Genomic DNA, 15,065 nt, shown 5'->3' on the forward strand with positions numbered 1-15,065 from the left:
ACTTCCGAACCACTCCGTCCACTCCGTGGAGATGCCCCAATATTAACATGCGTGTGCCGTATGATTTCCGGGCAAACTTTCCACCGCGTGGTATAATGAACCCCGAATGCGTTGGCCACAAACGAGTGGTTCCGGGGAATTCCGTTCCGGATGCAGACCCATCTGCTCATTAAAATCTGCTCCACGTCGCAAAAGGCCAAAGGAAAAAGGCAGCGGCGCGTCAGTGGATGTGCAAGAGCAGTGTTAAAACAGAGAACCGTTTAATAGGAAGTGTTCTTTATCGAGTTATGATACACAAACATCGCCAGCAAAATCACGTGCTATGCAGACGAACAAATAACATCGAAACGGATGTTTAGTCTGTCTGGCTGCCCGGTTGTTACCGGACAGTTAATTTAACCGACCCGTGTTCTACTTGTTACCCTTCGGTGGCCTTCGGACAGACGTCGGAAGGGGGTAACGATATTTCATTGCCTCACCACGGTTAGAATTCTTTCGTGACCTGCGTTGCTTTGGACAACCCCGTGCGTCTTATTAACCCTCTTTGTCTGGCTGGTGGTGTACGAAGTTTGACGGCTCTTTAGCCCACGTCAGCCTCATGACCCTTTGCCAACCCTTGGTGTGTCTGTCCGTCAAAAGTTTGGCACGAGATGGTGAGAGCCGTGTCGAAAGATAATACAATCTTTGTAAGTAACGCACCCAAGACAGTTTGCTAGGTGAGTAATAGAGTCCAATGGACCAAAGGGGACAAAACCGCAAGCGACCGCTGGGTGTGTGTGTGTGTAGCTCGAGGTGATTGATGATTTTTTTTTGCTTTTGCACCATTTTGTCTCCACGTTCTGCTGCCCCCAACTCAAAAGGAACGTTCGAGACAGTGTAGATCAAACCATAGATGATGACTTGGTACTCTGGACGGCTGAGAGGATGAAAAATGAACCAAACTCCCTAAAGTGATTGGGTGGCCCCCGGGAGAGATTTGTCTTACGACCGGCGCACCGATTAGCAAGAGGAATTATGATTTTTGGCTCCACACCTGAATAGTTTCACAATGTTGTAAAGACCTAGAGTTTGCGGGCTTGCCGATTATTGCCCGAAGCGGACAAGAAGAACCGTTTGTTGTGACAGGCACGGCACAGCAAGATTACTGCCGCTGGGTCATATGGGACAGTTTCAACCGGTGTGTAAATGAGTTAATTGAAGCACACACGCGGTAAATGTCTGCAGAGCTTTAAAAACAAGCAAGATGATAGAATAATTATGTCTGCGTTTCCTTTCTGCGGGCCATTCGTTGCGGCGCTGCTTAAGCAATATCGCAACATCTTTGAGGGGACGGGAGGGACGCTTAAACAAACATGACACCTCCCGTTTAGTGTAGCCGTTCTGCACAACAATTACACATCACCCGATCGACAACGCGTAACGCTTAAAGTAACGCCACCAACTGTAGTTAATACCGTCCCAAAGGTACGACGAGAGTTCGCCCAGCGACAGATCGTTTTTTGACTTTAGTAGACAGCAGCAGATCGCGGCGCAGACAGATCGCGTCCGATGGCGTCATAATAAGCCGGCCCAGTGGTTGTGTGTGTGTGTAGTGCGTGTAGTGGAAGGTTGGCAAGAGGACGAAGACGAGGGAAGAGAGAGAGGCAGGGCTACACTCGTTTCGGTCAAGCGAGCTTAAAACCGAAGCCCAACTCGTCTGGCGGCATCATTTCGTGGTGCGTTGTGGACGCGATCAGACCCTCAAACGCTTGTAGGAGCGTGTACTGAAGTGCGTGTGTTTGTGCAGTGTGTGTGTGTGAAAAAGCTCTCACTTTCGTGTGTGCAACCAACCTAAGAACTGCCTGTGTAAGTTGTGTGAGAACGTTTATTTCTGTGTGTGTTTGTCTGTGCTACCGGAATGGGATCAAAACCGTGTTTTGCAACAAAAAACCCGTCCACCAAAAGACACCATTTTGCTTGGAAGGGAATTTCGGTTCTGCGTGGCCTCTTTGTGTGTGTGTGTTGTTTTCTTTACCGATTCAATACAAATCCTGCTAGAATATTTAATGTTGTATTAAAATCTTCGATTTCGTGGCGGAAATCACGCAGGAAGTATAGCGCAGAAAAGCCTTCCGCCGACTGGTTTTGGGGAGAAAAGATGGAAAAGTAAAGCCCGCGATCGAGAGAGAGAGAGAGGGCCAGCGATAGAGTGCAATAGAAATTACGTATGCAGAAACCAGTTTCACCACTAGTTTCACTGTCAAGTTTCGTTTTTTTTTAAGGGGGAGCAGCCTTGCTGTCTTGCAGGCGGAATTGGAGGATTGGAGCGGAGATGGAGGACTCCCACACAGGCTTGGCTGTGTGCTTGCTTTGGAGTTTGCTTGTACCCATGTCTCGGTGTGACATAATATGCTTTCACTGCTTTCCTCACCTTGTGGAGTCCTCGTTTGGAGCGCTTAGGAGATATAAAAGGAGGAGAAAGGGAGGCAGCATTCGGCGTGTGTGTTTGCATGCAACACCAAATCCCGCATATGCAGGAAGGCAAAATAAGGAGCTGCATTATTAATGCACTCATGCCCACCACCATGGGGTGGTTTTGCAGAGAGCGAAAAGACGAAAACAAAATAATACACCTGCACGATGATGAAGAAAAGTGGGAGTCCTGAGCAGTATGAACCTGTTGACTCGGTCGTTTTTTTTTTGCTGAATAGTTCCTTGTTTTTAAGGGTTTATGTTAGATTAGTGGGTGCCTTCCCATGGCGAGGGTTTAGCATGAGGAGTGTGAAAAGCAAATCCTCTTTCATTTTTGTTTTTTCATGCTGCTGCTGCTGCTACTCCTGCTAGTGTCACCTGTCATCCGATGTGGAGGAGACTCAGCGGGTTTTAGCATTCATTTTAAATGTAGCAACACAACAACCAATGCACCATCAAAGAATGCACCAGCTTCATCATGGCGAGTCACTGTTTGCTGCAACCGGAGCGGAGGAGCAGCTGCGGTTCTGCATTCTCACGGGTGCATTTTCCCGTGACAGTGCGAAACAAAACCATTGCAGTTTGCATCACATGTACGCGTGTGTGTGGCATATTGTCAACCGAAATTACTCAACACGACACCCTAGAATTAACTGGACCGAAACACACTTCGTCCGCAGTGAGCCAGCCGATTTGACGCCGCTCTATCAACAAATGACTCCGCCGTCACCACTTATGTCACTGGCCATTGCATGAAGACATTTCATGTGTGGTATAGCAACGCAAGGCGATCGTTTTATTGGCAAACGCCACCACTTGCAGGCGCTTTAAAGCACGGTTAAAGCGGCACGAACTTGTAACAGGCGCACGATCAAATTGGATTGGAAAGCGTTTTAAAAGATCTTGATTTAGTTTGGCGCAAACAATCATAAACTCGAACGCATTAAACTTCTGCTAGAACCACCCAAACAAGACCACCGTGTCCGAGAGTGCGTTAGAGTCACGACCTTACTCAAGCTGTTTTGGAGTAGACGGCGTACCTGTTTCTTCGCCGAGGGCGTTTTTTCGGTTGTTGGAAGCTTGCTAGGGGGGAGTGGGAACGAAGAGTTGGATCTGGGTCGGTGCGCTAAAGCTCAACAACCAAGACGGCCACCAATAACTCGGCCGGTGCGGCAAGCAAGGCCACCGAGTTCGGTCGTGCGTGGTACGCGCTTCTACTTCTACAAGTTCCCGCTGCTGCTGCTTCTACTTCTTAGCTGGCCAAAACGCTAAATCGGCTGTGGTTGTCCACGTGGCAAGGTTAAAGCGTAAAAATCTAAAAAAATACAATACCGCATACTATCCACTATTCTGCAGTAATTTGTGGGAATTATTGCACACACCTAGCTGCAGGGTATTAAACGTTCCCTGCAATTTGGGAGCGTAAAATATGCAGCAAAACGCAGCAAAAAACACGCATTTAATAATTACCCCCCGGGTGTGAAGGAAAGATTTTACTTTCAAATTAAACTTTTCTTAAACCCCGCTGGACGTTGATGTGTGTCTGCAGGGCTGACTGGCTGAAAGCGCAGCAGCGTAACGATCTCCCGCGCGCGCATTTTGTTCTCACTAATGAACGCAAATTTAACGACACCAGCAATTCTGGGGCGCCAAAATAGCCAGTGCCAGTGCGCCACTGTGGCAACTCCAGCAAAGCGACCGTGTCATTATGGCAAAGGAATGGCGCAATGTTTAATTCCAACCGCCGGAAGCGTTTCCATTTCCTACCAAAAAAATGGCATCCTTCTAATCAGAATCAGAATAAGGAATTCTTTTGGGGAGAGATGTTTCACAGTGCCTGACCATGGGTATTTCAAAGATGGGGGTGCAGAAATCGTATCCGGTCCTACCCGGAGACCTCCCCAAAGCAAAGCACGATGTTCCGTTGGATAAATACGCTATCAGTGCGCTTTCGGTGATGTATCCCGCCATGGGAGTTGCTCGCCCCCTCCCCATAGGGAACGTAGAAGCGATGGTCGTAATAGTGTTTACCGTGGGATCATCGGCAGTGTGGGATGTTTCGGAAATTTTCCAGTATGCTGAACATCTCATGGCCGAATCAACATTTGCCAGCACCCCAACAGTGCCTTGCGTTCGTTCCACAAAGTTCCCTTCGGAATATCCCCGCGTGTGCCCTTGGCATTGGGCACAGCTACTACACCACTACTCCTCCGAGCAAGCAGGCCGGCAAAAAGAGCAAAAATATCGTTTAAGCTTCCAGCTTCTTAGATTTATCCGTCTCCCCCGCCACCCAAAAAGAACACACTCATGGTCTGTTGACAAGTACCAGCAATGCAGCATTTCAATTCGCTGCTGTTATACTGAGAATAAGCACTCAAGAGAGACACGCCGTCGGACTGGACCGCAACTACACAGTGCAGAATGGGGGGAAAAAACCGAATAAACATGCTGGTGGTTCTTCTACTCTGTTTTGTTGTGCATATTTTCATGGTTTTTGCGTAGTGACGAAGCGTATAATTCAAATTCACTCGACCTGTTTTGAAATGGACGTGCAACCGGACCTTCGTTCGACCGTGCTCCGTTTAATTCGTGCTAGTTTTGCTGGCAGAATTGAACTAAGAGAGCGTGTGAAGCTTTTCTTCCGCACGATAAGCTGTGCAAGAATGGGAAAACGTTTAATGACACCCGAACAGGTTCAACAGCCAATGGACGTCGAAGCAATGCTAATGTTGGGAAAGGAAAAGCCTGATCGCTCGCAAAATGTCGCCAAATAGCTCGCAAAGATTGTTATTATATCGAAGCCTAGTTGTTAATCAAAATTGAATCACTACTAGTGCCCACGGAACCCTCTGGATCTGATGTTTTGGACTAACAAAACAAAAACAACGCAACCCGGCGTTTCTCGGTAGTGTAACAGCGTGACATCGTTTGGTTATTAAATTACATAGCACCCCCGTAAATGTTTTTTTTTCTCTCTCTTTTGCTGCTCCTCTTCCAAAGGCAACGTTCGTTCGCTACTCCTCTGCCCTTGATGTAACCGAGCAGCGCGCCCTTTTTTCGCTGTAGCGAACATAATGTTGACAGTTTATTAAATTTTAAACCTCAGTTCGACCGACGATCAGCAACGCCAAACTGGACGGGATAGCGGGAGGGGTTGGTGGTTGTTCTAAAATGAAAGCTTCGCCCCCACCTTCGCCCCCTCTCGCGGACATTCAACTTTCAGTGTTAAAGTGATTCGTCCCTTGTTTTCCACGACAAGGGGGGGAAAACGGGCAAAAAGCGTTAAAGCGTTTTACGGGATGATTTTCTGAAATTCATCGCAACGTGGTCCAACGCGGGTGCAACATAAAACCACAATCACCACCCGGTCCCGGTGGGTCGGAGTGAATGAATTAGTAAGTGCCCCCTCTCCTCATGTTGACGAAATGTTCCGCGTTAGTTGGCAGACGATAAAAGAGCCATCGCATATTTTTGGCAAGGTAATTAGCTTTTATGCCCATCTCCCCCTCCCCTCTGGTAGCAAACGCGGGGGACACTAAAACCGATGAATGAAAGCTCAATGAGTGCGCAATCCGGCCGCCTGCTGCAGAAAAGGTCGTAAACCCTTCGGTGATTCTGTTTGGTGGAAATTAAATCCTTTGCAGAGGAAAATGATACTTTCACGGCAGTCCCACGCTTTCGCTTTTTGCAGAGGTTATTGCCAATATACATCACCCGGAGAAGGGACGACACGAGGTGTGTGGAGGTGTGTGCGTACGTGCATAACATATTAGACGTGCTCAGGCAGGCAGGTCGCACACAAACCACTCTTGTTTACCTTTTTTTTCTTCAAGGGGTTTGAAACAGCTCAAGGGTTAGGTCCTCACATCCTTCAGAGGGCAACAACACACAGATCCCTTTTTTCCTCTCTATTTATTTTGGGGTTATATGGCTATCAACCCATCAACGGTAGACACCTGGCCTGGCGTTACGCAAGGGTTTGTCGAAAAAATTCGGATCGAACTGATGGAAATTTAAAATCTTTCAATTTAATAAATCTGCTCCAAAATTGGGTAGAATCAATCACCACCATCCAGGGGGGCTTGGTGTGCAGAGAGTGCAAATGTCATAAAACTTGATCCGAACAGATACACCTTCCGGATGAGCATCCTACGGGCAGAGTGGTTGAGCTTGAAAGCAAGATGAAGGATGTTTTGACTTTAAATTAAATGTGACAGATGCTGTACGGTACCGAACGTGCTAACGAGCGAGCGAACGAACGGGTTGATTGCAGCCATATCCACCTGTGTCCGTGGGAACCCGCCCGCTTGAAACAACAAGCACATCCTGGGAAGTTCCGCATCCGAAGCAGGCCCTGCGTGGTGGGCAAAAGGTGGTTTGTCATTTATCTAAAACCACGACTGTTATTGCGTCGCTAACACACACACACCAGTAGGCGATGGCATACGTCACAGCCAAGCAATGCCACGTCACGACACGTTCCAACTAATGAGAGCATGAGGGAGCGCAAGAAGGTTAAAGTTTTCTCACCTTCTCGCCGTCCTTTGAAATCTTTCGTCCAAACACAAATTACACTTTCGCACACTCATCCTTCTTCTTTCTCTTCTCTTCGTGCCATATTTCACAGCGGAAAGGAAGCACCGCTCACGGGACACCATGACGTCCGGGAGACGCAGCTGGATGGTGCTGGCAGGGGTGCTGCTAGTGCTAGCGGTGATTGCCGCCCCGGTTGGTAGCTATTCGCCGTTCAAGAAGGGACCGCAGCACGGTTCGTTTACTCGCACTGGCTCACCGGCGGCAGCTAATGGCGGAGCTGTGCGCGAGCGGGAGCGGGAGCGCGAACGGGAACGCGAACAGGAACGGCTGGCGACACCGTACGTGGGGCCGCTGGTTGGGCTGGAGGCGGGCGGTAAGCGGGCTGCCAACGACTTCCTGGAGGACGTCGGCAAGAATGTGTTTGACACCGTTTACCACTGGAAGGTGATGGACTTCATGTACCCCTCGCTGCAGCTGCGTAATAACGCCATCCGCACACGGTAACGGCTTTTGGAGCATGCGTTTCATTGACCTCAAAACGTGACTAATGTTCTCCCCTATTTTGTTACAGTGAATTCATCCCGGAAAACAATCTGCCCCTCGGTGTGGATCGGTTCCGAGACCGACTGTTCATTACGACGCCCCGCTGGAACCCGGGTGTGCCGGCCACTCTTTCCTATCTGCCGCTGCCGGCCCAGGACCGCAGCCAGCCGTTGATGCCGTACCCCGACTGGAGCTACCACACGTCCCCGCGCAATCCCGACTGCTCCAAGATGATGTCCGTGTACCGCATCCAGGTGGATGAGTGTGATCGCCTCTGGGTGCTGGATGCGGGCGTTACCGACACGCTGACCAACCTGCAGCAGGTCTGCCCGCCAAAGATTATGGCGTTCGATCTGCAGAACGACGAGCTGCTGTTCACGTACGTCCTGCCCGAGGAGCAGGTGAAGGAGGACTCGCTGCACACCAACATCGTGGTGGACGTGCGCGACGGCCAGTGCGAGGATGCGTTCGCGTACGTAGCGGACGTGTGGCGCAACGGCATCACCGTGTTCGACATGCGCAAGTTCAAGAGCTGGCGCACGACGAACCATCTGTACAACCCGAACCCGCTGGCCAGCGACTACAACTACCAGGATCTGAACTTCCAGTGGTCGGACGGTGTGTTCGGCATGTCGCTCGCGCCCGTCCACCGCTCCGGCGACCGGATGCTGCTCTTCCACCCGATGTCCAGCTTCATGGAGTTCCAGGTGCCGGCCTCCATCCTGCGCAACGAAACCGTCTGGGAAGGGTTTGGGCTGGCGGCGAAGGCATTCCAGCCGGTGGGCACGCGCGGCCGCATGGGACAATCATCCACGGCGGGCGTGGGCAAGAACAACGTGCAGTTCTTCACGCTCGTGCAGCAGTCGGGCGTCGGCTGCTGGGATCTGGGCAAACCGTACAATCGCAACAATCTCGGCGTGGTGGAGAAGAACGCACAGAAGCTAACGTTCCCGAACGATCTGAAGGTGGACCGCGAGCCGCAGCAGTCGCTGTGGGTGATGAGCAACAAGCTGCCCGTCTTCCTGTACGACAAGCTCGACTACACGCAAACGAACTTCCGCGTGCTGATGGCGGACGCACGGAAGGCGATCGAGAACACGGTGTGCGATCCGCGCGTCCCACCCAGCCTGGCGTTCGATGCCGCCCAGCTCGAGTGCGAGCTGGAGCTGTAAGGGGAGTAGAGAAGGTGCCCTCATCTTCCCTCCCATTCGCCCTCATCCTCCCGCCGACGCCAAACTTTCGCGTGACAACGCGCGTGGGTGTGAAGCCAAAAACAAACCATTACCAAGACCTTCTGTACCCTATTCTTCCCCCCACAGAAACGATCCTTATTTATCTGTTCCTTTCCGATGGGTGGAGAAGGGAGGGCCAACTCCAAAACTTTATCTCCGCCTCGAGCCCCAATCGAACGCAACGCTCGCACTCACAATCGGGACCGCGGTTAGCCATTGGTGAAATACATTCCTCTATTTAAGGATTAAGGGCACGGTTGTACCACCTTCACTACGCGCCGAGGACGAGTCAGGAATCCGAAACATGCTCTTCTTCGATTGTTTGGGTGGGTGGGTGGAAGGGGGTTACGGACAGGGTAACAGGGACGCACGGGGCGGAGTAAACTTTCCAAAAAAGGGACCGTAGATAAATATTCCCCACATATAGCGCCCCAGGGGAATTGAAGGCCGACGGAACGACGCAACGACGACAATGCCCTATGAGATGACCCCCGCGGGTGGGGTGGAAAAGAAGGAGCACAAGGGCAATGGAAGGAGTGGGGGGAGGGGGAATTTAATCAGAAGCTGTGAATGCAGCGAACAATGTTTGCTTCTTATTGCTGGTTGCCCACGGATGTTCGTCGGTGCGAGCAGTTCGTTGGACCGAAAGTTCTTCCACTCATCGTTAATCATCTCCAAGTGGAGTTGCATCGTTTGTATTGAACAATTCAGTGAACCGAGTTAGGAGGGTGGGATGAGGGACTGATAAAGAGATGTTGAGATGTATCATGTCTTTCCCCCCCACGGTCGGTGCAATCAGGAAGGCATTATCGGGACTCCACCGGGAACTGAGAGCAAAAGGATGCTTCACCTGCACACACACGCGGAGACGGATTGAAAGTAATCCTTAATAAGAAAATTGTAGCCCCCCCCCCCCCCCCCCATAGGACTCCCCACTAGTCAGAGCATCGATTTACTGGGCAGTGTGTAGATAGTGAACCTCCCCCTTTATGTGATATGGGAACGTTTCTGTTGGCCAACTCTCCCCAAGCGCAAGATGGATTGTTATCGTTTGCCATGTTGGATCAATCGCAGACAACCGACCGGGTTTGGCGTAGGAGTCTCATCCATTTCGTCTAAATGGCCACAGTTCTCCCACCTCCCAGGTTGTGGGTGGTGGCATTTTATGCTGTTACCTTCAAATCCAATCTTGCGCGTTGCCGCTACTGGCTCGACAACTCACGCTGGACCATTGCGCGAGTACGCGAAGAGAGGGAGCAGAAAAATCCAATTTTCAACTCAACAACAGCGATACAAAAAAATGAGGAGATTCTGCTCCACCTTATTCAATTATACCCGGCAGCCGAATCGATGTAAGCGCGCCGAGGGCAGCAGATTTTGTGAAAGCTTCGCCGGCGACCTTGAAGCGCAAATGGTGCATTCGCGTCGAGGGCAGCTTCCGCAAGCGTGCGCTTTATGCGCATTATGCAGCGTGGTCCTTACTGCCGACCTCGACGCTTTTCAAGTACAACTCCGCATCCTGAGCCAAAAGTATGGATGCAGTGAGGAATTTGTATGGGTGTGTGTGTGTAACGAAACGATTGCCGTTCTGCGGTGGTGGCGCTGGGTATACGCGGGACAACATTTTTTAATTTAAATTTTTGATTCCACTGGATGATGATTCGCTCGTTAGGTGCAGGCTAATGCAACGATCGACAGAGTTGGTAGTAAACGAGATATCAACTGCCGTGTGTGTGTATAAGCGAAGCAATTAGTAACATCGCGATGATGCTCACGAATCCAATCAAAGTTTTGGGCAAAGTTTAATAGTGATCGCGAGCAAAACATTCACCGTCGATACCGCCACTTCACGCTGGGATGACGTTGCATTTCGAAGACTACAAAGTCAACCACAGAGTGCACTTATTTATACGCTTTTCCACTTAGAGATGTCGAATGAGGGACCGTTTTTGAGGGTTTTCATGGTATGATTGGTATACGATTTAATTTATATATTAAAAGTTATTCAAACATGAAATGATGACATCCTCCTACCAACTCACTGTAACGATGCACATCCCTGGAGCATTTCTGAGGGCCTGATAGCCGATGAATGCGTTTGTGTGTGTGTGTGTTTGTGTGTGTGTGGTCAGCAAATAAATTTAATGGTGCCCAAGCTGATTGTGGTTCTTGCCTCATTTCACGCTGCGGAACAAGAACCAGCAAAAAAAGTATCTCTTTTATGAACCAATTAAATTAAACTGAGAATCACTTAACGTTACCACGGCCGTTGGCCGAAATGGCCAAAAAAATAACTCAACAAAAATGGAAAAAGTTTCCCTCCGTGTTTCTCGTTTGGAAATCATTTTATGGTTCAACTTTTTTCCCTCCAACTTCGGACATAAATAATTATGCAGGAATGTTGCGTTTGTGTGTGAGAGTTTGTTTAAAAATCATTCTGAAATTTCCTCACCATTCATCATTCCATGAAACTATATTGATTGCAAAAGGGAGAGAGTGGAGTGTTCAATGCGTTGCTGTGGGCCATTTCCTGGCAGTTTATAATAATTTGTAGCAAATGTGATTCATTCGCCCGAACTGAACGTTCTGCGGTCGACGTATTCTTCAGAACGAAAGCTCATTAATTGATAATTATTTCTTCCTGGCAGTATCCTGGTCACGGCACCGACATAGATGTTCTGTCGATTGATTCGTGCTGCTTCGAAACCCGACTTTGATTGCATTCAACTGAAAATCCCTGCTTCGTTTAACGGTTAACTAGAATGCTTAGTAGGCGTTGCTAATGCATGTTGCTTCACCAAAGCTCTGCGGATTGAGCGTGAGCTTTCAAGTATCGGCATAAAAGCATCCATTTTTCTGTTCGATTTAAGACTTGATTGCGAAGATGACTCTTCCTAAGAGTGAAAGGATCAATTTCTCACGCACATCGCCTATGATACTACAACCACTACTGCTACTAAGCACACCGATCAGTAGTAATACTTATAACCGCCCACCTGTTTTTGAGGGAGGTTAACGTGTGCGTATGCCTTTCTTCCAGGAAGGGTGGATTGAATTTTCATCAAGAATCAACGGCTGTTCAACGGATCCAACTCCTCCAACGCAAAGGTCACGCAAGGCACACCGAGGCGGAAAGGAGGAAGGTGGTGGAATTGTAATTGAATAATTTATTCATCCGAAATGTTGAGAGCTCAGTGTGTGTGTGTGTGTGCGCGGTCTAGTGTCAGAATTTTTTTCACTATCTGTCAGACAACCGCCTGTTTGAGAATGAAGGTTAAGTTGAGATGATTTTTGATGAATTTCCAAACTAAAGCTTCAGACACTGGAGAAAGAGAACTTGTAGGTATAATACCACACAGTACTTTTGCCCTTGCAGTACAGACGGAAGACTTAAATCCATCTAGCAAGCGTTGGCTTTCGTATGTGCGTGTGGTACTGTGCGCGTAGGAGGCAAAACGGTTGGTTGGTGCGTAAAAGCAAGTGCATATAGGGAAATTAATCCTACTTTTACTCGAGAGCTCAGAAAAACCACGTACGGGCATAAAGTGCGGAAGAAAAATGCGTGTGGTGTTTCTTTTTTCCGGAAAATGTGTCTTTCACCCTCTTCCGTGGAGCAAGTTTCGTGTGCATAAGAAATTGTAGCTAGGAAAAGTCTTGGCTTTCTTTCTACGATCAAGCGTGGTGAGAATTCCGAGGACGTAATGTTACGGCGTTAGGTAATGTTAGATATGAGATGGAGAGGGATTTCGTAGAAACCATCGCAAAAAGTATGATTTATGTTACGACATTCGATCGAAAACCTAGGCAGAGCAGCAGAATAGAACGTACGACTGCTTGGTGGGTGGTTTAAACTTGGCATGGCAAGTACGCCGGCAAAGCCTGAAAAAGCCGTCGCCGTGCTGTTTACATCCCCCAAAGGACATCGCACCAGACAGGACATCTTTGTGGCCTCCAAACACTTAAAGTCGTCTCACACACACAGAGCGCTTCTCGCTTTAATCGGTCCTCCTCCCCTCCCTTATGATTCCTTGTGAGCCAAAAAGCAATAAAGAACATTGCGGGAGGATGAAAACACAAAAATCGCTCGCGTGTGTGGGTAAACATAATGTGGCCTCATTTTCATCGAAAGCATGCCAACAATTCGGTCGTTCGGTCCGGCCTCCCCCCGAAAATTGGACACAACAACGAACAATCGACGCAGAATCAAATCTACCATGGCAAATGCTAAGGCGATTGGGGTTCGTTCCGGAGTTGTGCACTTACTGTTTGATATTTTCATTTTTTTCATTTAATAATAACAAAAAAAGGAATACACTAATGGTGGTGAAGGGTGGACAGACTAGGCAAGTACCGTGCTACCCCGATTTTCAACACAATCAATTGTTCTCATGAGAAAGGAAAAAAAAATAACAAAAAACACTCAAGAATCTTACTGAGTAAGCTTCTTGCGAGCGTAGAATATGAAGAGGAACTAAGCACACACACAGAGAAATACACACCCATAAAAACGCGAACGAAACACTTAATAAGACAAGAGCAAGCAAGAATGACAGATAGATCGTCGTTCTGCACGAGCAAAAAGATTAATTCCATAAACCCTTTCTCTCCAGTCGCGGGAGGATGGGGGTTGTAATGAACAAAAAGTAAGTGGCGCTTGCTTGCTTCCTGCTCTTCACCTCAAGAAACAGTCGTAAAAATAGATTCGATCACGCAAAACGCTAAGCCGGGACGACGAAGACGACGACGGGCGAAAAAGGACATTCGCAAACTGGTTCTCTTCTAAATGGTTGTGCTGCTGTTTGCCGTTGTTTATATGAGGAGGAGTGAGATGAGGTGAAAGCGCATTAGCAATGGAGAGCCGGGAAAACGGGGAAGAAATAAACTTTTTTAATTTGATATTTGGCCCTTCCACTTGGGAGACCCTAAAGGATCCGTACACGCAGCGCGCAGAATGTCTTATTTTAAAACACAACTTTCTTACAAAGTGACACATACACAATTAAAACGGCCACATGGAGAATTCACCCGAACGGAGGAAGGGGAGGGGGGGGGGTGTCCAACAGCCAGTAGTGGGGTGTGAATTCAGCGTCCAGAGGATTAGAAATGTAAGCAATGTGGTTCATTTAAGCGGATGAGTAAAACAGCTCTAAAACCCTAAGCACCACGCAAAAACCAAAAAAAATGGAAACCACGGGAAAATGGGAAAACCTCTGGGAAAAAGCATCTCTCTCTCTCCTGGTGCGGTGAGGGAAGGACCAATGGGGATGCTTTTGTGAAATTGCACCGAGTTCCGCAAACGCCGCGGGATAACTATGGGGTGGGATTATGAGCTACTCGCGTACATTCCTGGGGATCGTTTTCCAATTTCAAAAAACAAAAAAACTACATGATAGATGAAAACAACCCCCGCGTGCACGTGTTTCTCCATACCCCCATTTATCTCGATAGGCCGGAGGCAATCTCAACTTTTAATACTAAGGATTCATGTTATGAACATTTGCCTGATAGTGTGTGTGTGTGTGTGTGTACTAGATGCAATAAAATTCTATGATTGCAGAGTCCCTTTTTTGCGGAAGCAGAGAGTGAGAGAGAGAGAGGACGAATGTTGGCATTGCAGTGATTTATATGAATTGTTTGCAGAGCGATATGGTACTACGATTGGAACATTACAGAAGCACAGAATTCGTGGAGTAGTACACAGTGAGTAAAACACTATTTGCTGTGTGAAAGTTATTCCAAACCTGATCAGACCTGACTTCCTGTTTGTTACTGTTCGGGAAAGGGTACATTTTGTGTGCCTCAGATATTGGCAAATCCATTAAAATATGATTTCCAATTGTTCGATTTCACAACTGTAGCAATGGAGATTGATATGATACTGCAAAGATACTGTCACTGTATAACTATGCAAAAAAGGAGTTGCTTTGAAGTGTTTTAAATTCCCCTTGACACAATCGACCGAACATGACGAACATTCGCGTGCGTCAACAATACAACAACAAGGACTTAAAGTTGTAAAGGGATACACAGCACTTTGCTCCAAACATCACAGAGAACACACCACGGAGGACAGACATTTTCGCACGAAACTACAACTTATTGAACACTGATGCTGGGGGAAAAGCTTAAATTGGCACTACCGACGCTGACGAGCTCGAAAGGAAGCTGATTTCATTTGTATCAAACCCCGAACCCGAGACGCCCGAGACAGCTTCTTCAAACGATGTATCGCCAAAAAAAAATCACACCAGCCCTAACGAGCTCCAACGAGTCCACAGGGAGAAAGTTTAACGAGCTGCTGGG

At 48.3% G+C, this 15,065-nt stretch overlaps 1 protein-coding gene across 1 annotated transcript; it reads left to right on the forward strand.

Moving 5' to 3' along the window:
• The first annotated feature begins 1,512 nt into the window (after window positions 1–1,512).
• LOC1269683 (protein yellow) lies at window positions 1,513–9,011 on the forward strand. The gene is made up of 3 exons (XM_308328.5): window positions 1,513–1,845; window positions 7,079–7,487; window positions 7,559–9,011. Exons 2-3 carry the CDS (start codon window positions 7,108–7,110, stop codon window positions 8,700–8,702), a joined length of 1,524 nt encoding a protein of 507 aa, XP_308328.5. The 5' UTR covers window positions 1,513–1,845; window positions 7,079–7,107; the 3' UTR covers window positions 8,703–9,011.
• The last annotated feature ends 6,054 nt before the right edge of the window (window positions 9,012–15,065 follow it).

This window comes from Anopheles gambiae, chromosome 2 (genome assembly GCF_943734735.2).
Source record: "Anopheles gambiae chromosome 2, idAnoGambNW_F1_1, whole genome shotgun sequence".
Lineage (NCBI taxonomy): Eukaryota > Metazoa > Arthropoda > Insecta > Diptera > Culicidae > Anopheles > Anopheles gambiae.